The 27,083-nt window shown below is 35.5% G+C and overlaps 3 protein-coding genes and 10 non-coding genes across 44 annotated transcripts in view; 4 read left to right on the top strand and 9 right to left on the bottom strand.

Annotated features, from left to right (window-relative positions):
- Positions 1 to 14,499, top strand: part of CEP295 (centrosomal protein 295) — a 52,861-nt gene extending 38,362 nt beyond the window's left edge. For 6 of the 10 annotated variants that reach the window (XM_077113251.1, XM_077113252.1, XM_077113248.1 and 3 more), the window contains 14 exons: positions 42 to 185; positions 1,805 to 1,957; positions 7,547 to 7,644; positions 8,227 to 8,329; positions 8,870 to 8,965; positions 9,841 to 9,989; positions 10,639 to 10,807; positions 11,439 to 12,022; positions 12,939 to 13,076; positions 13,552 to 13,648; positions 13,742 to 13,894; positions 14,053 to 14,152; positions 14,222 to 14,306; positions 14,386 to 14,499. In XM_077113251.1, the coding sequence (XP_076969366.1) occupies positions 42 to 185; positions 1,805 to 1,957; positions 7,547 to 7,644; positions 8,227 to 8,329; positions 8,870 to 8,965; positions 9,841 to 9,989; positions 10,639 to 10,807; positions 11,439 to 12,022; positions 12,939 to 13,076; positions 13,552 to 13,648; positions 13,742 to 13,894; positions 14,053 to 14,152; positions 14,222 to 14,306; positions 14,386 to 14,424 (2,108 nt within the window). In that variant the 3' untranslated portion in view covers positions 14,425 to 14,499. Of the gene's footprint in view, positions 1 to 41; positions 186 to 1,804; positions 1,958 to 7,546; positions 7,645 to 8,226; positions 8,330 to 8,869; positions 8,966 to 9,840; positions 9,990 to 10,638; positions 10,808 to 11,438; positions 12,023 to 12,938; positions 13,077 to 13,551; positions 13,649 to 13,741; positions 13,895 to 14,052; positions 14,153 to 14,221; positions 14,307 to 14,385 lie in introns of those variants that run through there. The other 4 variants (XM_077113249.1, XM_077113250.1, XR_013156648.1 and 1 more) reach the window with 4 other exon arrangements.
- LOC143645424 (small nucleolar RNA U2-19) lies at positions 7,765 to 7,844 on the top strand. The gene has a single exon (XR_013157133.1). It is a non-coding gene; the product is annotated as a small nucleolar RNA U2-19 (small nucleolar RNA).
- LOC143645423 (small nucleolar RNA U2-30) lies at positions 8,039 to 8,111 on the top strand. The gene has a single exon (XR_013157132.1). It is a non-coding gene; the product is annotated as a small nucleolar RNA U2-30 (small nucleolar RNA).
- TAF1D (TATA-box binding protein associated factor, RNA polymerase I subunit D) lies at positions 14,422 to 23,464 on the bottom strand. Of its 17 annotated transcripts, none has more exons than XM_077113274.1 (12): positions 23,365 to 23,464; positions 21,817 to 21,884; positions 20,844 to 21,219; positions 19,928 to 20,103; positions 19,627 to 19,687; positions 18,105 to 19,214; positions 17,589 to 17,702; positions 17,094 to 17,141; positions 16,253 to 16,854; positions 15,312 to 15,905; positions 14,835 to 14,888; positions 14,422 to 14,579 (listed from the first exon to the last, which is right to left on the bottom strand). In XM_077113274.1, the coding sequence occupies exons 2-6, from the start codon at positions 21,864 to 21,866 to the stop codon at positions 19,062 to 19,064; spliced, it is 816 nt and encodes a 271-aa protein (XP_076969389.1). In that variant the 5' UTR covers positions 21,867 to 21,884; positions 23,365 to 23,464; the 3' UTR covers positions 14,422 to 14,579; positions 14,835 to 14,888; positions 15,312 to 15,905; positions 16,253 to 16,854; positions 17,094 to 17,141; positions 17,589 to 17,702; positions 18,105 to 19,061. The 17 variants fall into 17 exon arrangements, with proteins under 17 accessions (XP_076969389.1, XP_076969392.1, XP_076969393.1 ...); XM_077113277.1 differs by having other exon boundaries at positions 14,835 to 14,885; XM_077113278.1 differs by having other exon boundaries at positions 14,422 to 14,888; positions 15,312 to 15,378; positions 15,859 to 15,905.
- LOC143645416 (small nucleolar RNA SNORA25) lies at positions 14,677 to 14,807 on the bottom strand. Its single transcript, XR_013157125.1, has one exon. It is a non-coding gene; the product is annotated as a small nucleolar RNA SNORA25 (small nucleolar RNA).
- On the bottom strand, positions 15,134 to 15,263 carry LOC143645418 (small nucleolar RNA SNORA32). Its single transcript, XR_013157127.1, has one exon. It is a non-coding gene; the product is annotated as a small nucleolar RNA SNORA32 (small nucleolar RNA).
- LOC143645414 (small nucleolar RNA Z40) lies at positions 15,651 to 15,723 on the bottom strand. Its single transcript, XR_013157123.1, has one exon. It is a non-coding gene; the product is annotated as a small nucleolar RNA Z40 (small nucleolar RNA).
- Positions 16,017 to 16,150, bottom strand: LOC143645417 (small nucleolar RNA SNORA1). Its single transcript, XR_013157126.1, has one exon. It is a non-coding gene; the product is annotated as a small nucleolar RNA SNORA1 (small nucleolar RNA).
- Positions 16,371 to 16,510, bottom strand: LOC143645415 (small nucleolar RNA SNORA8). Its single transcript, XR_013157124.1, has one exon. It is a non-coding gene; the product is annotated as a small nucleolar RNA SNORA8 (small nucleolar RNA).
- Positions 16,975 to 17,047, bottom strand: LOC143645427 (small nucleolar RNA SNORD5). The gene has a single exon (XR_013157136.1). It is a non-coding gene; the product is annotated as a small nucleolar RNA SNORD5 (small nucleolar RNA).
- LOC143645421 (small nucleolar RNA SNORA18) lies at positions 17,193 to 17,325 on the bottom strand. Its single transcript, XR_013157130.1, has one exon. It is a non-coding gene; the product is annotated as a small nucleolar RNA SNORA18 (small nucleolar RNA).
- Positions 18,299 to 18,426, bottom strand: LOC143645425 (small nucleolar RNA SNORA40). The gene has a single exon (XR_013157134.1). It is a non-coding gene; the product is annotated as a small nucleolar RNA SNORA40 (small nucleolar RNA).
- Positions 23,283 to 27,083, top strand: part of BKGD (beta-keto-L-gulonate decarboxylase) — a 40,496-nt gene continuing 36,695 nt past the window's right edge. For 2 of the 7 annotated variants that reach the window (XM_077113262.1, XM_077113261.1), the window contains exon 1: positions 23,289 to 23,616. The gene's annotated coding sequence lies outside the window, so the exon portion shown is untranslated. Of the gene's footprint in view, positions 23,681 to 27,083 lie in introns of all 7 variants that reach the window. The other 5 variants (XM_077113263.1, XM_077113259.1, XM_077113257.1 and 2 more) reach the window with 5 other exon arrangements.

Below are 27,083 nucleotides of genomic sequence, written 5' to 3'. Positions count from 1 at the left end.
TAGGCTTTTACTGTGCCTAACATTGTCCTTTGACTTGATAGGTGTGCCTCTGGACAAAGAACTGGGTAGGAGTTCCTCAAAGCCACCTGTAGCAAAAATTAAATGTGGATTAGACTTGAACCAACACGAACTTAGTGCTATACAAGAAGTAGAATCACCGGGAAGTGGCAAAACTTCTCTACTAGGTAAATAGATGATTATAAAATTAGATTTTTCAGTTTGTCAGTTTTTTACATTTTTTAGAATGTTAAATTTTTTTGTTCAAGAAACTTTGGCTGTGAGTACTCATGAAAGGAAAAAATGGTTTATGTAAACAATATTTAAAATTTGGACTTATAGAAATATAGTAGCATTTCATAACTAGTTTAATTTGTGTATGGTAAAACAATGTACTATGTACAAAAATTACTCAATATTTCATATTCTGACACTCTTGCTTCCATCTGCTTCCTTTTCATTTCTGTCTTATAAACCTATTTCTGCAGGATATAACTCAGTTTTTCCTTCTCTCCGTTATAGGTTTCCGCCACTTCTTTTACCACTCCTTTCTCCTTTGGAAGCTTCCAGGATATATTCTCTTTATTATTGGTGTTCTGTAGGTTTTTTTTTTTTTTGATGATATGTCTTGGTGTGGACCTGTTGGCATTCATTATGCTGGGCACTCAGCAGGGGGCTTTTAATCTGATAATATATGTCCTTCAGTTCTGGGAAATTTTCTTTGAAGAAAATAAACAGTAAATTACCTCCGGAAAAAGATCCCCTGTGAAACGCCACCTTTTCCAGTGACATCTAACACTAAGTAAGACCTAACCACACACAGATCTTCCATTTAGTCTTGAAGGGTCCCAGTCAGATATGCAAGATACTATAAGAAAGCCAGATCTGGGGGATATAGGGATCTTACCATTGAAGATAAAGACTATCTTTTAATACCCCTGATTTGCTTATAACATTCTACTACCACCTTCTACCCTCACCTCCTTTCTCTGCTGAACGCCTTCATGAATTTCTCCAGAGAATAAATCTTAAGACTCTTAAGATATTGGAGCACAGGGATCTCAAGGAAGAGAAGGGGTCTAACTGTTCCAAGTACATATTTTTAAAACATTTTTCCTGCTTTCAGTTCCTTGATTCATATCTTTGTTTTGCAATACCTTGGATCTTTAAATTCAGAGTTTTTCTGGAGTTCTGCATAGTAAATTAGCTTGCTTCTTTTGGATATCTCCCATCCCTTTTGTTGTTTGCTCACTAGAAAAGTACACCAATCATAAATGTTCATTTCAGTGAGTTATCACAAAGTAACCACCACTCAGATCAAGAACTGGAGCATTAGAAAGCTCCATAAACCTCTCCCTTGTACCTTCCCAATTATATCTTCTCTTTCTGATTCTCCAGAGTAAACCCCATCCTGATATTCTTATACCACAGATTAATTGTGGCTATTTTTGCATATTACTCCTTTTAATACTATTAAGATATTATAAATTCTTTTAATTCTTATATATTTAAAATCTTATATAAGTCTTTATAAATGTGTTATAAGTTCTCCACACATTTTTCCTGTGGTTAATCAATACTGATATATAATGTAGTATTAGGAAAAAGGTGTATCATTAAAAACAGGAAAATTGAAGTAAAATAATTTGAAGGCTTGACTCTGAGAAATAAGCAGTTACTGTTTTCTTCCTACATAGATAAAAAAATCTAAGAGTTTAGCTTTTTGCTCAGAATTTAAATGGCCATTTTAGTTTAGCTAGCTCTGGAAACTTGTAGAAATCTGATGAATAAATCTTTTTCTTCCTAGGTAAAATAGAATTTTATCAGGATAGAGACCCTGTGAGGGTCTCAATAAGTCGAGAACAAAGTTTACTTGGTAACTTGCTGGACCATGATCCATTTGGTCATCTTCAACCAGTTGCCCAGAAGAATGTCTATAGTGATGACCATGATGAAGCAGGTGAGAGAAATAAATTGAAGGTGGAATTACTGTGCACGAGGATATATGAACAAAGGATTTATTGTAGCGTTATTTGTAATAGTGAAAAATGGTAAATAACTTCAGTGACTGTTGGTAATGGAATCATTATGGTACATATATGCTGTGTAGTTTTATGCAGTAGTTAAAAGAATGGGGAGTGGTTCAGTGGTTGAATACTCGCCTTTCATATGGGAGACCCAGGTTCGATTCCTAGACCATGCTCTCCACCCCACCCACCCCCAAAAAAAAGAATGTGGAGAAAAATAGTTCATGCATATAAAACTAACTTGAATGATAAACACCAAAATGTTCATACAGGTTATCTTTCTTGGAGACTGGGCCTCTACCTTTGGCATGGTAAATGAGCTACTTTGTTTATTTTCAAATATTTGGAAAATAAAAGAGAAGTACAAAGAAAAATTTGTCACTTAATCCTATCACCCACAGACAACCAATGTAATTTTTTTTTTATATTTATGCATACAATATTGCTTACTGACTCTAAAAAAGCATATTTTACTACTGCTTTATTCATTCTAGGCACTTTCAGTTAGTGGTTTAGATTTTCAAACCAGATTTCTTTTTATTTTAGCTGTCTGACAAATAACTTGGATAACTGATATCTTAGCTGTATTTATAGCTTAATAGATGACAGTAAAGGATATAATTTCCAGTAAATTATACTTTCTGACTTTTAAGAATAAAACTGTTATATCATTCTTTCATATTTATCCACTGGGTACTTATATTTCTTTTTTATTTTACCACTTGATGCCCAGTAGCAAGAGACCACCAGAAACACACATGCAGTTGAACATTGACTTGTTGCAATGAGGAAGAAGGCATACCAAAGAGAGCCATGGCATCTTAGATGATATTAGAAAGAACTTATGGGATTTGTACTTGTACTAGGTGATTTGGGGAGAGCCCAAGGAAATGGGGCTTTTTAAATTAGTATTGGATGCTGTCAGGAAGCAGTACGTATAATTCAAAAAAAACTCTTAGGTAGGCGGTTGGAAGAATGGAGCAGGCTAAGGCTGTCAGTGGTAAAGAAGCAGCAGTCACTTACATTAGCCAGGGTAGGGAGATGGTTGGTTATTTTTACGATTTAGACAATGTTAATGTTTTTGCCTCTATTCAGACATGATTATGAATGGCTTGTTTTTTGTCTTGATCCATCATGGTCATAGAGTAATCTTCTCTAATGTTTATGTTCTATGAAATTGTTGATGTGTAACAGAATGCCAGAACCTAGCTACATGTGTCTCAGGCTAGTTTCTAGGAAGGACAAGGTCTGCCTGATAATGCCAAGTCAGGTCCAGACTCACAGGAGCTGCTTTCCTCTTTTTTATAATCACTTCTAGATTCATATTGTTTCTGTTTTAGAAAGGTCTTGATTTGCTTACTTCTCCATTCTTCTAACACTTTATTCAGTTCTATACTAACACCTTCAACCTTGATTCTTCATAGCTTATTTAGCTGTTATTTCCATCTTTAAGCTCTGTACCCTTTGCTTTTAGGAAAGCATGAAATGGTACCATCTGAATAGCATGGGAAGATTAATTTATATAGGAGATTTCTTTCATGATGCTACTTCCCCTTTACAGGACCTCTTAAATGGGTCCTTGTGAACCATGTCAAAACTGATGATACATTTCTATTCCATCTGCTTTCACGTAACCTGTTCAATGTATTCCTCCTCATCTTAAATAACTTGATTTTGCTCCTTTTTCTCATTTTTATTTTTTACTTCTTAATGCCACCCAAATACTACTCATCTCTCCTCTGCTGGAGTCTTCTAAGTATGTTATAGATAATAGTAAATAATTTTGATTAATTGAATTGAAAATCCTCAGATTAACTTCTCATCTCTTATCCACTTTTGAAATGAGATGCTTAAAACAAAGAAAGAAAAGAAATACTAGCAACTCGCTATAAAATATCACTACCTTTTGTTCTCTTTATTTAAACTTTTAATGTATATAGAAGCAATCAAGTGATAGCATTAATTAGGTCAATAATATACTTTTAGATGAAATAGAATAAAACATTGTATTTAAAGACTCAAATTTATTTAAATACAATATTCAATATTTACTTTGTTTCTTAACTATAATATAGATAGTATTTTATGGAATTTTGTTACTAAACATATATACACACACGGAGAGATGTGTGTGTGTGTGTATACTGGGCTGACATTTCAAAAATATTTCTTTAAGAAACCTACCTTTAATGTGCATAATCTCTTTTAATAATGTCATAGTGATAATGAAACAAATTTTGAATTCATACTTGGTGAATCAGTATTAATTTCATTCTATTATATAAACTGTTCATAGACTACCATGTCTTGGCCAGCTTTCTTACAAATGTTGGTTATTGGGAATAAAAGAAAATCAACTAAAAAATATCTGAGTTATTAATATTGAAACGGAAAGTATAACTGTTATATTTTAATATGTCGTGTAAGAATGATAATTCATATTAAAAGCAATATGATCTCATTATGAATTTTGAAAGCATTAAAGGGTATAAAGAAGAAAAACTATCATTCATAAGCAAGCACTGCTATACTTAGCCATTTCTCTTTTTTTATATATTTTTATTGTAAAAACAACATACAAAGATAAAAAACATTCTTGACATACAAACATTCTGTACATGGTGTGCAATCAGTGGCTCACAATATCATTACATAATACTGTATTCATTACCTTGATCATTTTGTGAACATTTGCATCACTCCAGCAAAAGAAATAAAAAAGAAAAAACTCATACATACTATACCCCTTACCCCTCCTTCTCATTGACCTCTAGTATTTCAATCTCCTCAATTTATTTTAGACTTTATTCCCCCTATTTGTTTATTTTTTATCCATATTTTTCACTCATCTGTCCATACCCTAGATAAAAGGAGTATCAGACACAAGGTTTTCACAATCACACAGTCACATTGTAAGAGCTATATCATACAGTCATCTTCAAGAAACATGGCTACTGGAAGACAGCTCTACAGTTTCAGGTACTTCCCTCTAGCCACTCTAATACACCATAAACTAAATAGGGGATATCTATATAATGCATAAGAATAACTTCCAGGATAACCTCTCGACTGTTTGAAATCTCTCAGCCACTGATACTTTATTTTGTTTCATTTCTCTCTTCCCCTTTTGCTTAGGAAAGTTTCCTCAATCCCTTGATGCTGGTTCCTGGCTCATCTGGAAAATATCTTTCTCCACATTTTCTCTAGCACTTTTTTTTTCTCAGTTCATTTTAAATAGTTTTATTCACACATCATACAATCCAGCTTAAGTATATAGACCTGCCTTCGCCACCATATTCTATTTGAAGACATTTCCTTTTTTTCCACAAAGAATCCATACCCCTTTCCCAATCTTCCTGCCTGTTGACATTTAGTTTTGATATATGCCTTTGTTACATTCCTTGGAAGCATATTATAGTGTTAATGTTGACTGTAGACCCTAGCTTGCATTGATTGTACTTTTTCCCATATACCATCTATTTTCAACACCCTGCAATACTGACATTCCTTTGTTCTTCCTCATGCAAAAAACATTTTCGTTTTTCTTTATTGTCCTTTTTTTATTGTGAAATATAACATATATACAAAAAAGCAATAAATTTCCAAATACATTTTAACAAGTAGTTATAGAACAGATTTTAAAGTTTGATATGGGTTATAGTTCCATGATTTTTTGTTTTTTCTTCTAGATGCTCCAAGACACTGGAGACCTTTTAATGTAATGATTGCAACAATTAATTGTAGAATAGATTTCAGAGTTTGGTATAGTTACAGTTCCACAAGGTTTTTATTTCTAACTGCTCTGATGTACTGGATATTGTCTTTTCTTGTATTCATTTTTCTCATTTTAAATCATATCTATTTATGATTGAATATTCTTCCTTCGTCACTTAAAATAATGACAAAAGCACTTTCCATCACACTACCTTTTTTCTGACCCTTAGACCTAGTATTCCAGTATTTTTTTAAAGGCTTTTCTTCACAAAACAAGTATAAGAAGTACAGTTTTGCAGGGGAAAGTATATCTTGTTTACTAGTAAATATTTTTGATGAATAGAAAACTGAGGGGTTTTTTTGTATAAGGTGTTAGGCATGGAGTCATTAAGGATTCCACACAGGACAGTGAGTCAAGGCTTGACAGATATATTGAGGGGAGAATGCAGGTGGGAGAAGGCAGGTGGGAGCCAGTGAAAACCTACCAGTGAAAAGGAGGGAAAAATGGCTCCTGCTCCTTGTTCTGGGAGCTATGTTTTAAAAAGGAAGTTATGCCAGGAGGGGAGGATGCCCACTAGGTGGTATGTCATCCCTTGATTGGAGGGAGGCTCGTTGACTTATGATTTGATTGGTTGCTGGGGTTTTGATGCACTGCTCTGTTATCAAGCAGGCCTTCTGGTGGGTATGGCACTGACATGTCTGGGTATTTTAAACATCTCTTAGCCATAAACCTGGTGACTGTTTATTTTTTTGTCACATATGGGACTGCAGAAGAAGCTGAGAGGCCCCTCGGTCACAGAATCCATCTTATATATAAAGTTCTGTTTCTGAGACCTGACATTCCTGCCTTTTTCTTTTAATAAAATTGATTGAACCTGGGGTTAGGTTTGGGTTAGGGCCTTAGCTTAACTCGAAGCAATTTTTTAGAAGGAGCAGGGGCATTGTATTCTTTCTTTGGCTACTTTCAGCTCAGTACAGGGCATAGTTGGGGAGGGGGAAAATTGCTTCAAGCTGAGCAGAGATATCACTAATTGGATTTCTGGGCATTTTCAGACTCAAGCCATTAAGTGCATGGAAACCTGAACAACTGTGCGGTTGGGGAAATGGAGTGACTGGAAGGCTGTTCCCGTAGCCCCAAGGGGGAGGAAAGCTAAGCCTCAGGTTTCAGCACTGTGTTAGGCATGGATCATTAAGGATTCCACATGGGACAGTGAATCAAAGATTAGCAGATTTATTGAGGGGCGAAAGCAGGTGGTAAAAGGAAGGTTGGGAACCAGCAAAACCTGCCAGCAAAAAGGAAAAATTTTCTAGGCTAAAACACAAGAGATTTGTCATGAACCGTTATCTTATTTAGCTCCTTGTTCTGGGAGCTACATTTTAAAAGGGAAGTTACGCTGGGAGGGGAGTTGCTCACTAGGTAGTGTATCGTCCCTTGATTGGAGTGGGGCTTGTTGACTTATGATTTGATGGGTTGCTGGGGTTTTGACGCACTGTGCTGTTACCAAGCAGGCCTTCTGATGGGTGCAGCACCGACATGTCTGGGGCTCTCAAACATCTCTTAGCCGTAAACCTTGTGATTGTTTATCTTGCTGCTGCATATGGGTCTGTAGAAGACGCTGAGAGGCCCCCGGCCCAGAGTCCATTTTATATATAAAGTTCTGTTTCTGAGACCTAACATAAAGCAACTCTAATAAGCACTATATGAAAGTAAACTGTAGGAAAACAGAAAATGGTGCCCTCTGGTACTAAAAATTTGATTTGTTCTAAACTTTTTTTTTTTATTTTGAATTCTAAAATCTATTTTTCAGTCAAGGAGTCTGTTTTTGAAAATCATCGAGTATTAAGTTATGCTGTGGAGGAAGAAAAGCAGAGAGATCTGGTCCCAACCGTAAAGCCAGACAATAAGGTTAGTAGTGGCTTAATGTATACTAAAATTTTTCTAGAGCTTTTAGCTTCGTATTATTTAGTTTTGAGGTATTGTGAAATAGTAATAATGTGCATTATCTGAGATCTGCTCATAACTGTGGATCGATGATGAAAATAGCCAAATCTGAGCATCAGAAGACCTTCCAGTCTACCTGATGCATGATTTCTATAGTACTGAGAAGCAATAATTTAAAATATTATAAAATAATAAAGGCTTATGTCTGGTGTGTGTGCTTGCATGCATAAATATGTGTATGTGTTTATAAAGGTGGCAGTTGATAAATGAGCGATTGCTGGTGGATGAATGAAATTGGGGTGTGGGGGGGGGGTGGGGGTGTGTGTGCGCACGCATGTATGAAAAAAAGGCTAGTACTGAGCAATGATGAAAAGATTTTACTACTGACCTTTTTTATAATTATGAAGGTTTCTACACTTGACCTGAGCTCAGTATAGATAACTGCTAATACTGGTAATTTGAGGTTTCATTATTGAATTTTTAAGTGTAACATTTTCAAGATATTACTTCCTATATTGTGGTGTAATGTTCCCCTTGATTTTCTAGGCTAAAACACAAGAGATTTGTCATGAACCATTATCTTCAATAACTGTTTCTACCGGGAGTATTTTAAGTAGTGAGAACACAGATTTGAGCCTTACAGGTACAGGTAATAACATTCAAAATGTATGTAAATTAATTGAACCACCAGCAACAATGAGTTCCAATTCATTGGTGAGAGGAAGCATTGCATGCTAGGGAGGAAATTGTTTCTTTAAATGTCAACAGTAAATTTTACGATACTCCAAACATGACTGTAATTCACAGGCCTATAGACCCACAGGAATGCTTTATAGATTCTCAACAACACTTTCAGAAGTATTCACTTATGTTACATGTTCCTAATTAGTGAAAATCTGAGCAGATTATTTTGGATGTGATTCCTTAGCATATTGCTATGCAGCGTATTGTTGTGCCCTTCTACCAAAATATTTTGAAGTACCCAGCCATTAAAAGCAATATGTTGTTAGTGTCAATTATTTTCATTAAACTCAATTTTGAGAGTCATTTTTAGAGGACCATAGGCAATGAGAATATACTACTGGAAAAGAGGAGGAGACAAATGTTTTAAGCTCTTTATTTCCTTCACCACAAGTTGTTTATCAAAGGCAGAACTGTCCTGACATTCACAAATCTCTGTTGCTTGCAGAGGAAGAATTTACATCTGATCAAATGCACATCCAACAGATCGTAGACAAGTATATAAATGAAGCAAATATGATGCCTGAAAAAACAGACTTTCAGGGTAAAATTATTTTGAACAAATACTTTTATATAAAATTTTTTTTAACTTTTAACTTTGCATCCGTTTTAAAGTTGTGATTGAGCTTTATGGAATTCTGCAGTACTGTTATGACATGGCAGACCTCAAGGGCATTTAGTGAGGGGGCGATCTGGATCAATATATGTAGAAGAACATGTATATGAGTTCAATTAGTAAGTCTTTTATCATTCAGAAGTTAGCCATAAAAGCTGAGGCAGTATTGCCAATATTGAGTACAAGAGCTGAAATATCAGACAGACCCAGATTTGAGTTCCAGGTTTACTTCTACTAGCTGTGAGACAATGGTCGAGTTACTAACTCTCTAACTTTCTATAAAAGAGAGATGCTGGAGATTAAATGAGAAAATGCACATAAAGCACAGTGTCTGCCCAAAGTGAACAGAAGTGAATTTTTTTTTTAATCATCTATCCTGAAGTGAGCTAAGTGAGAACAACAAAGCTTATAGAAAAACAGTGATCAGGTTTGACCTCCTTACTCCTAATTAACCTCTTAAGACTTTGGGGCTGTTAGAAATGGAAATTTACACTTGTTAAAAGGTTGTCAGGGGCGGGCCACGGTGGCTCAGCAAGCAGGAATGCTTGCCTGTGATGCCAGAGGACCCCGGTTCATTCCTGGTGCCTGCCCATGTAAAAAAAAAAGAAGAAGGTTGTCGGCACTGAGTATCCACATTTTTTTTTTCTTTGTACTTCCAAAATAATCATGATTGAACTTAATTTGAAAGCATCTGCTGATAAGACAAAAAATTTTGTTGAAATGAGCTTTTATGAATATCTTCTTAATATTTTTCTAGGCTTTATTTTACATTTAAAAAGTACACTTATATATTTTTCTCCAAGTTCCAGCTGTTGACCTTGACTTTCCAGAATTAGAACACACTTTTCCAAATTTGCATCGACAGCTCTTTAAACCCTTAGAACCACATCCAGATTCTGATTTATCATCATCATTTTCTGGGATTTCTCAAGACAACACAGACTTTTCCAAGGTATGTTAAAATAAGTGCTCCATTGCAGTGAATTTCCAAAAAGAGTTTTGAGTCATTTCTTGTATTTGAGCAATGGTTTTTAACCTGGGCATATCTATTAGTATCATATAAGAAGCTTTTTTCAAAATCCCTTTGCTCAGAATACACCCCAGAATCCTTGGGTGTGCTCAGGCATTGGAATTTTTTTAAAAGCTCACCAAGTGATTCTGCATTAAGGTTTTGCCTTGTCAAAATTTTAATTTTGGACTTAAAGAGCCTGAGAATTTTTTGTTTTTGTTCAGTGGTGGCTTATTTTTTGTTTTTTACTTTAATGAAATTAAGCTTTAAACAGCTCAGGTAAATGTGATTTGCAAAATTTAAACTCTTCCTATATACTGAAGGAGCTTTGATTCAAAGCTGAATCTTTCTTCCAAAGAATGATAAGCATTCATAGCCAATAAATGATCTCGTTGTAAACTCTTACCTAGTTAATTCACAATTTGGTTTTTAAATAACCTTTTATTGACTGAAAAAGAATTGGTTTGAATGAGCAATTTTTACTGTAATAGTACGGTGGAATTAAGGAAGAATATTATCAGAGGAATAATGATTATTGGTTCAACTGGTAATACAAAGCTTATTTCAGTCTTTTCCTGTCATTTTCTGTCAGAGCTCAGATTCATCTGAAAGCCACCATGTTACTCTGTTACCTAAAATCACAGTTTCTAATATAGCACTGAGGACCAGCCCACATTCTTTTCTTAACACCGTGAACCAGCAACCTGACCCTAACTCAAACCATGCTGCAGCTCTGAGTTTTGCTACAGAAAATATCGAACGTATGTATGATCAAGTTAAAAACTTGTTACATTTTACGTGGTAAGCAGCTTAGTTTGTGTCCACCCCAGTCCTCACCGCTACCTTCAATAATACAAATTTTATTTGTGTATTTATATGCCTATTTAAATAGCATACATATGTAACTAAATATATGTTCATATTTAGTAATATATGCTGATGTAAAATATATGCTAGATATGTGCTAATACAAAGTAAAAAGCAAGTGTTGTCTCTCACTCAACAACTTTCCTATCCCAAACATTATCCAGTTTAGATATCCCTCTAAAACTCCTAGACATAGACAGGCAGATGAGCTACAAATGTACTTTTATTCTCGTTTCTCTTATGGGGGAAAGTCTTCACGGTGTTCAATAGCCATATTGTTTTTACTAAGTATCAGAAAAAGTATATTTTACAAGCTATAGAATTTATAGAACAGTCCTTTGGCTTTTTAATCATCTTTATATACATCAGCTTTCAGTCTAACATTGTAGGACATAACGTAACTATGTATCTTAGTATGTTCAAGATTGATTTGCCGTTTACTCAGAAAGTACTAAAAGTCTGTATCTGTATCCAAGGTCTATAACATAATAGTGATTAACTGAGTTTTTAAACTTCTTAATGCAGGATGTGAACAGTCTGTTCAACAGCTTCTGCCAGAATTTTCTTCAGAGGGGAGCCAGCATGCTGATCTACCGAGTATTTTTAGCATTGAAGCGAGAGTTTCTTCCCAAGGCATGGAAAATCAGAACTACTCCTCTGAACAGAAAGAAATATTACAAATTAAGAAAAAAAGTTCAGTCTTCACTTCATCTGATGAGACTAATGTATTTGAAAGCTTAAATGTACAGCATAGCACTCCATGTGGTTCTATATCCAGTGAGTGTTCAATAAAAGACCAACTAGAAGGCAGAAAAGAAAGGCTGTTACAGAGAGAAAGACTCACTAAAGATGGTAAAAATGGAACCTGTGGGGTTTTAGACATAAATCCTTATGCAGAGGAAACTGACTCTCAGTTACTGGTAAGAGCAGTGGAGATGGGAACTCCAGTTCATACACCACATTCATTACCTATTCAGAATGAAATACACTTTGAGAATTCAGCTAAAACTGAAATTGCAGAAATCTTAAGGAACACATCTCAACAAGCAGAATCAGCGCTCTTTATAGGTTCTGGATCTTTTTCAGTTCACAGCTCTGTTCCAATCTGGGTAAGTGTAAGTTTTTTTTAGGAAGACTGTTGAAGCAATTTTCATGAGAAGCAACACTTCCCAATTTCCAGATTGAAGCCTTCCATTGATACTAAACTTCAAATGAAGAATTTCACAAAAGTTCTTTCCTCACAATTCAGTAGCTTAGCCCGTATTTTAAGTTTTGGCCCTCATTGCACAGCACTAACTTAATCCAATCAAGCAAAACATTCTCGATCAATTTCCTTTGCTTTTTAGCTATTATCAAGTGATGATATGCTAGGGTAGAGTATAAGGCCCTTCATGCCAAAGCTAAAGGGAGATACCACTGTTGTGCAATTAAGACAAAATAGATTTGATGATTTTTGTCTAAAAACTAGGATTTGCATCTTTAAAGGTAGGGAGGATATTATTTTTATAATTTTCCATAGCAAGATGATATTTTCTGATTAAAATTTTGTATGTTATTGTGAAAATTTTTTGAAAGTAAATTTTATTTATATCTTACGTACAAGCCCTGAATATATGGAAACAAGTAGGATTATAAAAGTGAATTCTGTCAGTCAGTGCTGACCAAAATTTGATCAACCTGTTTATATTTTTAAGAACTGCTGTGCCAAACCGTGTATTCATATGAAACTAAAGTTTAGGTTTCTTTTGTTCTAAAAGACATTGTAACTACCTAGTAATAACACTAAAGTAAGCATAAGAGTGGCATATGCATTTTCCTGTAAACTTGTTAACTTATCCAGTAAGGTTAAAAATTCAATTGGTTAAGGCTTATTATTTCAGTGAGATTATTTTCATTGTTTATTTCCTGTGAAATATTTTCACCTTTTCACTTTAGGAGTGATAGCATTGTACTATACAGAGTTCTTGTTTTACATGATTATCTTGCATGTCTGGTTTTTTTCATACTTTTGATTTTATCATACAGGAGACAGAGTCTGGCCATGGTATAATGGAAGAGCCAGAACTTACTTTAGTTAGCACCAGTGATAACAGTGTTGCAGAAATGGATTTCGAAAATTTAACCCTGGAAGAAAAGGAGACTAAGGCAAAAAATTGTTTTCAGGTAAATTGATAGGTAAGACCAAAAGGGATCATTTGCCAGCGAGCTCCCTTCCTCTTATTAGATGCAAATGCAGAAAACTAAAGAGAAGAGGTGTTAGTACATACTGTAAAGGAAAAGGAAGTCACTGAAGAGCCACCTGGATTATTAAGCATTAATTTTGAAGCAGTAGTCCCTAAATATCATGATGGCACTAGTTATCAGTAAAACTTGATCATGCTTCCGATATATTTTTAATATACTCAATGTTTCATTGCCTGGGTGATTTCAATTTTTACAGTGGGGCAGATAAAAACTGTCTCTGCTACATTGCTACAATGTACTTTCTGAAACAAAGTGGAGCCACAAAAGCACATTAATTGGCAAAAACGTTTTGAAACAAGTATATGGCCCAGAAATTGAAGCTATATAGAGCTGCTTCCTAAAAGGCCAGCATTGGCTTGCTGTAGATTCATCTCTGGCTTGTTTTTGCAATTAGGTGAGTGAATTTCTGCCTCTCCTACCAGAAATAGAAACCTCAGACAGTCTGGCCATATCAAAGCGTTCAGGAGAGACACCAGCATCACAGCCTGAAGGTATGAGTTGGGAGATGTGAAAGGGCTAGTAGTGCCTCTGCTCCATGCCAAGTTATGGAATGTTTCTTGCTTAACAGACTATCTTGGTTCCAGACATTACAGCTCTACCAGGAAGCTTGCAAGAAGCATTCTTAAAGAGAAAGAAATCATTTATTGCAAAATCCTCCCAAAGGCAGAAAGAGATAAGGAATAAAATTCGCGTTTCTAAAAATTCCCCAGTCACACTACTTCATGAGAAACCTACAGGTATGCTTTTCCTTTTTAACAAAAGTATGTTTTCTAGGTTACAAAAAAAGAAATTCTAGTTTTTTTCTCCCACAAAGGGAAGCTATTTGTTAACTTTGAAAAGAAAAAATGTGCTCTAGTAAAAAACTGGTTTGTATTAATCACTTCTCTTATCAAAGGTTCATCTACAAGTCACCTGAAAGGTACAGGCAAAGTTAGAGTGTTTCTTCCCAAAGACAGGAAGATTGCAGAAGCCCTCATACACCAAAGGACTCTAAGGTATTTTTTAGCTTTATAGTTACATTTATCTTAAGTAACTGTTTCTAATTCCATTTTAATTCGTTGCAGATCATATAACCATTTACCAGAAGTGAAACAACAAAATGAAACAAAAGCACAAGAAGTTTACGCAAAAGCAAAAGAATTTCATAAGGTATGAAGCTTGCCCCGTATGATTTTCCATGTTTCTGCCTTAATGAAGCTGCTAAATTTCATTTTTATTTCCTCCACAGAAAACACTAGAGAGACTTCGAGCCAAAAATACATACTGAGTTTCTACAGTGTAGAATTTTATTATATAGCATTGGACACTATTAAGTCAATAAACTTTTATTTACGGTATTCCACATGTTGAGTTTTATTCTGCTGTTCCAAGTCACCTTAGTTCCTTTAAAGCCTGAGGCAAGATTTATCTTCAAGATAACCTCTAGAAAAAAATTAGCCAATGGTTAAAACTTTGAGCCATTTATTTGCTTATTCACATCGTCATCATCATGGACTATGTTTACAATGAAATGACTTCACCTTGTATCTCCCTTAGGAAAAAAACAAGACACTTTAGAGTGACAATGTCATCCTATGGAGAAGTTCACTGTTTGGTCATAGCGTTAAGAGCTCCTGGTTTCAATCCCACAAACCCTCTTTGAAATGACCTATAAAATCTTTCCCAGTGCCAACAGACCTTTTAAAAGGAATCCACAACTGTTGATACAAGAAGCAAGACAAGAAGCTTCTGCTGAAAATAGAGCAAGAATATAAACATTACTTCCAGAAATCATAATATGCCCTAATTGCATCCTAGAAGGATTATTATCACTTGGATTAGCTGGGCAAAGTGAAAGAGCCTACACTGTGCTGTCCAATAGCCATTAACAGAATTCAAAAACATAGCACAAAAAAAGTAAAATGAATGAAAGATAATAATTTAAGCTCTTTCTATTAAGCAGTGATACAAAGCAACGGAAATAAAACAAGGAGATAGAATGTTCCCAATAGGCTGAATGCTAGCTAGTAAAGTAGCAAATAGAGAAAACCTAGTGGGAAGCTTTTTTTTATGGTCAATTCCACAGCAAATTAGAAACTTGCACTCTAAAAGCCTTGGTAATGACCACTAGTCTGGCAACTAATTTGGTATGTGTGTTAAGGTAAAAACAATTACTTGTCACAACTCCTTTAGTTTAGTTGGCCTTTTCTTCTCTACTTGTGTGTAGACATACTGATTGTCCCTATGGAAAAATCAAAGTCAAAGATCACTGCACATGGCTTATGTATTGAAATTTTCAGGTTCAAAATTACTGATCACAAGTATTCTTTTTTCAGTTCAGTTCATTCAAGCAGATGCTTTAAAAACATTTTCTAAATTTCTGAAATAGCCCAAATTTCCACTCACACCTGTACTAATAATCTGAAATGTTTTGGGATCACCAAAGACAATTTTTAAGCATATGCAAATTTCATCAAGTATAAAATGTTTTAACGTACAACATATGATGTGGATGGATGTTCAGAAAGGCTATTTTCATTCAGCCCATTCAGAGCAGTTGAACATTTTGCCCATCATCATAACATCGTAATTAACATGGCAGATAACAGTACTGCCCTGTGCTTACTTATTAGGTAAAACACCAGATTTGGATGCTATAAAGATAAGAAGCTCAAGAGTCCTGCAAAGTAACTATGACTTTATGAAAGAATTTAACACTTACCTAGTATTCTTGGAAACTAATTTCTTCAAATTATTCACTTAGAGGCCCTAGAAAAAACAATGGATTTTGGAACATTATCTAAAATGTAACTAGGAAACTTTAATGTGCTTCTAAATATTGTAACATTTTGATACAGCCAGTTTTTACTCATCTTAGCAAAATGTTACAGGTCTCATTGTCACCACTGCAATAAATTTACTGTGATGGAAGCAAAACCTGTTTCTCAATTTAGCCACATTAGCAATTCTGGACACCATGATCAATTGTGCCCATTCTCATTTGGAATGAGGCTATGTAAAAGTTTCTCTTAAACTTTATTCTGTATGAACTGCCTGTATGAACTTTTACTGAAAAAAAAAAAAAACAGGAAAAGACAAATGCTAGAAAGGCTTACTTCAGAAACAGCTGGCAGATCTGCAAGGTTCTCAATTTCAGACAACCTAGAAAAACAATGCAATTAGTTTCTATTGAGGATTACATCGATCTGACAGTACTGGGAAAACTATAAAAAATAATGTATCAATAGAAATACCAGGTTTAACATGCACAAAGCCAAGAAAACCAACGATGCCAGATACTGAATTTCTATCGCACTGTCTTCTGAACACGCCAGCAGAAAAATAACTGCTGGATGCAGATACCATGCAGTGCAATTGTAATTCCCTCTACTTTCCAATCTTTACCATGTTACTTATTGGGATAATCTATATGAAATCTCCCCTTGAATAAATGTTAGTAACATATACATTTTTCCTTCTACATAAATACTACATATAAACGTATTATACTACATATAATACCACAGATAAATAAGTATTATAGTTTAATATTTTGCCAAGATCTTGACAACTGTTATACCCTTAAAATACTTAGTAATTCATTAGAAAAGTAATGTATGCTGTACTTGGAATTCATTATTTCTAAACTGCTAGAAATTGATATAGAAATTCAAGTCTTCTACTTACCTCTTATCATGTGTTTGCATCTTATTCACTCCTATGGAGATAATGCCAAATAAGATTTAGCAAGAGTATCTCAAGTTTTTCAAGTTGCTAGAGAAACTAAAATGTAGTTTGGTATTCAGATATATTTAAATATACTTTTAGCTATATGCAGCTCTGTCAGAATTAAGCTTCAGTTCATGTCTGTTATCAGCCAGCAGTTGAACAGTTAAATTCATCATCTGAACTGTTAATAGTATCCCAAAAGATGAGTCACTTTTTTTTAAGACTTACCTAAACAAAACTTGCCACAAAGTAGAAACTTGTGGGATATACCCACACCTAAAAGTCAAAAAAGTTAGCTATTAGATCTTTCATACTTTAAGCAATGCTCTGTGTCTTGCAGTTCCTTCCCACAGATCTAATTAAGTAGTTCTGTGAGTAAAGCCAAACCACAAAATTATTCTCTGAGGCGTTTCCAACGATGTGGGTCTACAGAAAAAGCCCCATCGGGATAGACCTCACTGTTTACAATCTTTAAATTATATTATGAGTTCAACAACTGTGTAAAAGCAGCAACCAATAGGAATATATGTCCTCCCATTAAAAGAGAAATATTATCTAATGTTATAAATCACATGGTTTTTAGCAAATGGGCTTTTTTAAAGAACTGAGCTTAGAAACCAGTATATAGTCTAAATAAAAACATGCTCATTACCAGAATAGCTACTGAAAATAAACTAGTCAAAAGACAAATTGAGATATATTCATAAATTTGAAGGTACCTACCTAAAAATGTTTTTCCTATGAAATTTATTCCTAAATTGCACAAAATCTAGTTGAACTCATTTCTTGTCTCAGAATCTCAGAACAAAATGAGATTCCTTCTTGGTTTGTCCGCATCTGTAATTGGAAAATAAAGGACTATTAATGTGGCTGTATTTAGTCTTCAGAATCAAAGTTGAAAACTAGGTGACTAAAATCTCACATCATATGCATTTAAGAAAACTTTTCCACTCAAATTACACTACTAAATCTATCACACCTCAGATTTTAGTTTATGCATTAATTCAAAATGTTTATAAATATTTATTTATATCCAAGTCCCTGATTCTTATTACAATTCCTCACAAGTACTTACTAGAATCACAGCCTGGTCTTTTAACTTCAGGATCCTTTAACCTAGAACCCAGTACTTGCACATAAAATGAAACTGCCACCATGTAATTATGAACCATCCTAAGTGGAAAAAACTAGGGTATCCACAAATGTACATTTATAGAAAACTTAACCAAAAGCTCATACCTGAAGCATGACATACCAGAAACTCCAAGCATCAGGTTCAAGGTAAGTCTGGAAAAAGTCCATTTAAATAGTTTGTTAATCAGAATGGAAAACATAACTACAATTTCCCTTATGACCTAATACTTTTTATTTTGCATTCCTGGAACTAACCCTTTACTGTTATCACCAAACCTTACACTGTACTAGGCATCATGTATGTCCCTTCTTATCTGTATCAAAACTCATACTAACAATGAGTTCTGGGTTGCAAAAGAGGATTTATTTTTGCACCTGTTTATGGGTTTTTGTTCACAAATTAAACAAAAACACAAACACAAGTGCCACTTAAAGGCAGTGTATGAATATAAAGGGAACTAAACTAAAAATATTTGATAGTATAGGTTGCTAAGTATTTCACCCAGGTAACAATGATGCTCTTCCCAATTTAACTAGTATATGCACAGAACTAGAATGAGGAGGATAGCTATTTTGCCAGTCTGTTAAACATTTTATCCCATGATTTTCATTTCTGGATTTTAAAAAATCTTAGTTGAGGGGGGTGCAAGGGTAGTTCAATGGTAGAATTCTCGCCTGCCATGCGCGAGAGGCAGATTCTATTCCAGGCACATGCACTCCCCAAAAACCAACCAAACAAAAATTCAACAAATTGTGCTGCAATAATGGGATACTCACATGGAGAAATAAAGAAATGTGACCCCGCCATACAGCATACAAAAAAACAAATCTTAGCTCACTGGTTCAATGCTGAATTGGTATATCCTAAAATGAATAGCATCAGCAGGACCTTCCTTGTATAAACATATAATTTCATTGTTTTTTTTCTATTCTTGAATTTCCTTCGATCTTGTCCTGAGGTTCTTCTTCCTTAAAGTTAGATAATTTATTTCTTCATCAACAGGAATATGTATCCATGCTTATCTTTATTTCGTTCTGGTGCAGTATTACCTTGTTTGACATTTATATTCCTGTCTGCATTGCAAGGTCATTCTGACTTCCGTCAGATGTTTTTGGCCTTTGAATTTGTTTTTCTCGACAAAGTTTTTTCTTCACTATTTTCCCGTTTGCATTCATCTTTGGTAATTCTGAGCTTATTATGAAATAATCCTCCTCCTGTATAAAAAAAGTAGCAACTAAGCCTTGATTGCTTTCAGTGACACATAACCTTGAGGCAAAATACAGAGGCTAGACTTACTCAAATCCTAATAGCAATACTTCATTAGATTAGAACTGAAAACTTCATTTTCAAGTTTATCAAGCATCAAAAAAACTAAAGAACATTTTAATTTTTGCCAATGTAGACTATTATTTCAAGCTGTTATAAATATATAAATATATATATATAATTGGGTTGTCAATTAGCAAATAACTACACCTTGGATTAAACCTCATTGGCTGATTAGTGCAAAGCTCTCATGAACATTTTAATTTTAGTCTTGCATTTCCAATGCTCAATCTTTCATCTCTTTAAAAATTATGACACAAATTACCTGATATTATTCATGAATGAACTGTTATTGCTTACCACCAGTTTGATATCACATTCATCACCAAGTTCAAGATGCGTTGTATCCTTATCCTCTACCCTGTAACATTAAAAGTGAGAAAATCTTTTGACTAAACTGGTTATATGCTGACACACCATGAAACACAGCATATACTAATGAAGTAGCAAAACAAAACAAGCACCCCAAAATGATGCAGCCCAATTGCATAATCCAAAGAGCATTTTAATCTGTGCTTTTATCTCTATATCAAAATAGAAACACAAAGATGCAAATTAACATTAAATTTATCATAACCAAGTTATTTCAGATTCAACTTACACCAATTCTTCAATAGGAGAAATGTATCCATCATCATCCAAGTACTTATATCTACGACTGTCAAGATCTTCTTTTTCTAAATCTTCACCAACATTCATTTGTTTCAAGGATTCCTTGAGGTGGTATTCATACTTTAGTTTTTCAATGTAGTTGAAAAATCCTCTTGCGATAGCTTGCTACAAAATATATCAACAACACCATTATCTTTGGATTTATTTACAAAATATACTGTCTTTCATAGCTCTGCGTATGTTCAAAAGGCCACCAAGAACACAATCTGCAGATTCATGTAAATCTCCAAAAATGGGGAACCATGGGATGGGGGAACTTTAGGTGACTTATCTCTTCTGGTTCCTGATTTTTCTTACCTCTTTATATTTGTCCTATGCAAACAAGTATAAACCAAATACTGGCTGGAAAGAATTTACTAATCATAATGCTTTAGAGGATACAATTATGTCCAATCCACAAAGCAGTTATCAAACACACTGAGGAGGATCCAAGAAAAACTGAATTCCTGAGAAATACTAATGCTATTCATTCTTAGAAATAAATCGCATTCTAGCAAGGAAGACAATTATACATTCACTCAATCAATATTTTAATCTGATAGGTATCAGGTGGGTGCCAGCCAATTCTGTCATCCAGCCTCTAAAAAAAATTTACTAAAAGCCAGGAACATTAAGCTATGTGTGGTTTAGAATTTCATTGCTTCAAAAATGAGTAGTAATATGAGCTTTAAGGATGTATTTAAAGAACTCAGGAACTGCGCATCACTCTGGAGAGTTTGCTAGAATGATTCAGCATAGATAACTGTAAGATAAGGGAAGCTAAAAAACAAAAAAAAAGATAAGGGAAGCTTCCAGAGTCAACAAATAATTTCCTGTATTTCCATTGATATAAGAGAATGACTCACCTCAAAGGTTAGAATTTTCTTCCAAGGTAATGGGTTTCTTCCATTCTCTGATTGTAAAAACGAGAACCAGGGTCCTCTGTCTTTCAATTCTTTTTTGCCTATTTGTGAACTTCTGGTGTTTCTTCTTCCTTTTGGTCTTCCCTTAGGTCTTCCTGTTGGCTTATATTTCCTCCTTTTACGTTTCCTTTTCTTGAATCTTTCAAAAATAGCTTTTAAAGTTCGTGGTATCGGTTCCCAAGAGGAATCGCTTGATGAATCTCTATTTTGAACATTTTCTTGAAAATAAAATTTCCTAACAGGGTTTCCTTGCCTCTGCTTAGGTAATGAAGGAATACACTGAGTTTTAAATAAACTGCTACCAGACGATGAGCTATCACTAGAAAAAGGGAGAAAAAATTACATTCTCACTGACTGCTTACTACTAATAATTTCAAATAGGTATCCTTCCAAAGACTAAAGTAGGGAACATGTTCACAGTAAGGTTTTTTTTCTCATGGGCAGGCACCAGGAATTGAACACGGGTCTCTGGCGTGGCAGCTGAGAATTCTAGCACTGAACCACCATCACACCACCCCACAATAAGTTTTTAAAAAATAAATGGAAGCGGTAGGAATTAGCAGAATGCTAGCCAGTGAATCCTATTCGCCCTACCTAAAACGTCCCAAAACACTTAAACTGCTTATTATCCTCCATTTGAAATATAAACTCCATTAAGGCTTCGAAAAATATTTGGCAGTCTATTAGAAATGCCATTTCAATGGCAATTCTGTGAAGTACCCTGAAATTATCTTGTATGTATAGTTATGCCAGCATCCTTTCTTTGTGGAATATTTTCAAGCGACACTCCACCCTGATATCTATTTGCTTGATATAAAACATGGAGTCAAGGTGTTAAGAAGGTATTTTACTATATAAACTTACGAATCTATTGCTGAAAACTTTCTAGTAACTGTCAACTGTTTTTTACACTTACCTTTGATCTTCAGTTTCTACAGCAGCTGTTTTGTAGTCGAGAGAATCCATCACTGATACAGCAAATATCTAAATGGAGAGTATTAAGTTCTCAAGTTACATCAACTGTGAATTAGGAAAAAAAGTCACTTGATTTACCAAGCATAAGCTTATTTAGAAGCTATCCATTTCAAATCAAATTCTAAAATTCAGAAACTGCATTCACAAGCTCCATTCTCCTGGTTGTGCTTTTTCAAATCTATGCAATGGTACAAGATCCATTCCATCCAGAAAGTAATGTCATTTCCAACAGAAGTACCGTTAGCTTTCCAACTACCAATAAATGCTGTACTTTTACCAGGAACTATACAGTAACATACAAATACCAATACAGTACCATATAACTACTGGTCATTTTCCAAGATCAGAAAAATTCACTTTCATATACAAAAGTAGACGATTAGTATACCTGAGGACCCAGTATACCATGAAAACAGATATCAACATTTACCATCCGAATCCAATGGAACATCTTAAACCCTTGTCTGGGATTTCATCTACGGTCTCTTCAAATTAACATTAACTCATCTAAGCAACCGTGAAACCTTTTCCTTTGCAATGACTAGGATGATATTCATCTTTTTAAAATTTCCCTTTAACATTGTACAACGTAAAAAACAGACGTAAAGACCCATCTTCACTACTGCATCACCGTTATAAGCGACGCCTTTTTTTCCAGTTATGCAGTTTTTTACTCTCTAGCATTCTTGGGAAACGCCAAGAGTATCGATAAGTTCGAGGATACTAAAAGGAGCAAAATGTTTCAAATATATGTGCTCATAGCCTCTAGGGTAATTTAAAAATGTTTATTACACTTTTTAAAAGAACGTAAAACTCTGAGATCGTTAATAAATCATAGGGTATCAACTGCTCAAAACATAAAAGTCTGCCCCGACGGCACACCTGGGATTAAATTTAAAAGATTATCAAAATGAAGTGCGTGCACTCAAAAATAATTCGCAGAAACTGGAAACATTCCAGCTAGGTACCATTGTTGGATTATGTTATAATCCCGTTGTTGGACTATGCGATTTGTAAGAGCAAGACAGAGCACTAAACAGGATCAAACGTAATACTTCTTCACTTACTATCTGCGACCCTGGGAGAGGTCTCTTAGGGAACTCCTAACCTCGTGGAAGGAAAATGGCGCCAAGAATCGTTACCTCGCACTTATTCCTATTAAATCACAAAGTACTTGTCTAGAATACATCCTAATAATTACATCCCCGATACAACGCAATACACGCCAACACGCATTTATTTATAGGGCCGCCGAGCTAGGCCCGGGGGAACCTTGCACCCTCTGGGCCTAACTTGCGAAGCTCGCTCCACCCCAATCAACGCTATGATCCAGGGAGAAATAGACTAGCCACCCTCCTCGACCGCCAGCCCGGAACAGCCATGTTCTCTTCTCTACTTTTTCAGCTTGGCAACCGGGCCTCGGGGACAGAAGTCGCCGACTGACTTGATTATTCTCCCGCCCTAGCACTCTACTAAACAACAACGTTACCTCTCGCAACAGGAACGGAGAAAGGGAGAACGCTAGCTTGCGACCTAGCTAATAGTTGGGCCGAAATCTCGCGAGTACAACTTAACACCAGGGAAAAAAGGGAGAGGTGGGAGGAGATAAGGACACCCAGCGCCAATTGGATCGCAGGGAAAGGAGGAGGGATTTAAAAGTAGGCGGAGCCGGAGTTTACTTACGTGAAGGGGAAGGAGTTTCCTGAGGGAACATAAAGCTTTACTCAGCTGGTTGAGATCGGTAAGTGTAATAGTCAAGAACATCTCGGCGAATGACGGAAATTATGTGATCAAGGGAGCAAAATGTATGTTAATTGCGAGGAAAAAGCCTCTGAGCTCAATTTGTTTTCGGTGGTGTCGCATTTCCTGAGTTGTCGTCTATCTTCCTAAAACCGGGTGCTGGATTGATATGTGTGTGTCTGTCTTTCGTGTGTGGGAATTCTAGGTTAGCAGATGAACTTGGGTTTGCGTTCAGTGTGAAGCATCCCTTTTTGGCAATTTTAGTCGTACAGATTGTGTTCTGTGTTAAAATATTGGAAAAGGATCGTGCTTTGACCGTGGTTCAAAACAAGTAACCTTTGTACTAACTACACCCGCTTCCCCTCTCTCCAAGAGGGAGGGAGGAAAAAAGCGCTAAACCATTGGACTTGGATTCCTTGTTTTTGTAACTCTTAAGCTGAGGGTGCCTCCCAGTAGTTGGGTGACATGCAAGAGATACTAGCTGTGGGTTTTATTATTTTTTCTGAGTCCCCCACCCCCGTAGTTCCCTGAAGGGTGTTTAAGATAAAAGTCAATTAAAAAAGGATGAGCTAGGAAAAAAAAATTGTGAGCCAGGTTGCGTTTTCCACTTTCTGGCATTTTGTATCACATGATAAACCAGTGAGGCTATCTAGTCGTGGTTTTTAGTCAGTCATCTCAGGATTGGAAGAGACCTTGAAGATAATTTGGTCGGTACCAAATTTTGCTCCAACTATTAACTCCAGGGATTAAAAAATCTGATCCTGTAGGCAGCACCAGAGAGTCAGTAGAATAATGAAATCTTCAGGACAGGTATCGTTTCTTACCATCATATACAGGAGCAGGCCAGGCTATATAGTTTGTGAGGCCAATGCAAAATGAAAATGCAGGATCTCTTGTTCAAAAAGCAGGGGGAAGAGTGCCATTATAGGTGCTAAAATTTAAGTGTTTAACTTCTTCTGTACTTTGTTTCTTTACTTGTCATGGTAGGTTTTATTTGTATTTAATGCCAAACTAAGTAAAAATTTAAAATGTAAATTATTAACATGAATTTTATCATTCATGCTTATATTGTTCAATGCCAGTTCCACGTACAAATATAAAAACATTTAACTCATGCAGAATCACTGAAATTGCATAATTAGTATTTTGTAGTTCATATAAGTTATATGTTTTTAGTTCTTATAAGAACAATGGAAACACTGCACGAAACTAACTCAACTATTTTTACTTAACTACTTGAAATGTGAATAGTATATCAAAACTCTGGAAGCTAGTAAATTTAAGTCTTAAACTCCCTCCCTTGTGGATCCACCAGAATTATGTGCTAATGGAGCATAACAAATCTATATGCAAATGAGGTGCCATGGAATGGTGATGGCCAGGCATATTGCACCTTTCTCCTCTATTTCTGTGCATACTTTGTTGTCTCATGATACTTCATTTTTAACACAGAAGTTTCAAGACAGTGACAATAGAACATTAAGCCAAGTGCCCTTCTGAGTGACTTAGTGTCTGCACCAATTGCACTCCATTCTTGGAGCTGTCCCTGTCTGGGAGTTCCATGGGTCTGCTACATCATAGATGTCCAATAAATGATGCTAAACTAGTGCCCATCAGGCGGACCATGGTGGCTCAGCAGGCAAGAATGCTTGCCTGCTATGCCATAGGACCTGGGTTCGATTCCCAGTGCCTGCCCATGTAAAGAAAAAATAAAAAAAGAAAAACTAGTGCCCATTTGCTATTTGGAATATTGATATGAAAGACATAGTCCTTTCTTCAAAGAGATCATAGACTAGGGGGAAGAGACAGAAAGCAAGTAGATGATCATATTTTGATCTGAGTGCTGTAGAATCACTCTATACAAATTCTTCCTTATTTTGAACTGAAATGTGTCCATATCGTATTCCTTTACTGTCAGCATAGTATAGTATGATGAATTCTGGTTTACCGTGAGTTAGATCTAGTTTTGAATTCTATTCCTGCCTTTTATCTGCCAAAGTGTGAGAGGTTTTGAGAGAATGTCTGTGAAGTGTGCATTTCATCATTGTTAATCAGCTTGGTTGGTTTAGTTGGTATGCCCCATTGAGGTGTTCTCTCTGCACCGCCACTTACTTAGCTGCCTTCTATTTCAACTCCTTCCTTCTCCAGGCCCTCTTTCTGGGACATTAATTCCCAATAGAATCAAATCCGGAGAATATTTGTCAATAGCTAGCCCAGGACTGTGCTCCTGGAGTCTTTTCTGAGTTTATCTTTATTTTAGAACCTTTCTAATTCCCTCTCTCTTATCACTCCATCACACATACACATATGCACACAACCACACTGCCTTCTCTGCTAACTTTACCTGCTAGAAGTTCTACATTTTTTTTTTTTTTTTTTTTTTTTTTTTAAAGGAAAGACAGAGAGAAGGAAGGAAGGATAGAAGGAAGGAAGAAAGGGAAACATCTTTAAACATTTTCTTGTTTTATTGTATTCTGTTTCTCCGTTTTTGTTACATGGGCTGGGGCCGGGAATCGAACCGAGGTCCTCCGGCATAGCAGGCAAGCACTTTGCCCGCTGAGCCACCGCGGCCCGCCCAAGTTCTACATTTTTAATCTGCAAAAAGAAAGAAAACAAAATAGAATTACTATGACTAAGAGATTTAAAATGGAGTCAGGAGGTTATTCTGGCAGTTACTTTTCAGCAAATCTCAGCCAGGTATTAAAAACTGTCAAATTGTGCAATGGTTCATGCAACAGTGTTCCTCAAAACCCTAAAAACACCATAAACAAATCACAAGATAATGAACTCAGTTAACTATCAAACCTAAAGGACATTTGGAGGGTCCCTAATACCCACCAGACACAAACAACTTGTGTGATCTTTTTCTATAAACCCTTGCCTGGAAGACCCAAGACACAATTTGGGTTGCAACCTGAATCTGTTCTTCCCTAATTGCAATTCTAAGACCCTAAATAAAGGCCTGTGTTGCCTTGCAGCGCAGGTTGTGATTTCTCCACAGGTAAAACTAATCATTGAGGCTGTAGTCTTGTGGAGTGGACTTCGTGTCCGTTTTGGTAACAAAAAACCCAACCCTTTTGAAGAGATGGTGAAGGGCATGCAGTTAGAATTAGATTTTAATTTTAACTTGAGTCTTCATGCCTGCTGCAAGCAGAAATATCTGAAGTGCTTTCATTATCCTTTTAAATGAATATAATATGTAAGATAATTATCAAACCCAGCTGTAATCATTGTGCAGGTTTTGACATGTTCGTAGTTAATGATAGTACTTGCCTGGTTGCCTGATAGAGGAAATGTGATAAAATGTTAACCTGTAGAAAATCAGGGTAAGAATATGTAGGAATTTTTTGTATGTGTTTCTACCAATCCAATTTCACAGTAAAAAGTTAAAATGCCCCATTCCTAAATGATTGTAGATTATTCAGTTCAAAAATATGTTTAAGGTATTGATTAAGAATATGTAAAGAC

Source organism: Tamandua tetradactyla, chromosome 8 (genome assembly GCF_023851605.1).
Source record: "Tamandua tetradactyla isolate mTamTet1 chromosome 8, mTamTet1.pri, whole genome shotgun sequence".
Classification (NCBI taxonomy): domain Eukaryota; kingdom Metazoa; phylum Chordata; class Mammalia; order Pilosa; family Myrmecophagidae; genus Tamandua; species Tamandua tetradactyla.
Note: the sequence above shows the minus strand (reverse complement) of the source record. Positions and strands in the feature narration are given on the sequence as shown.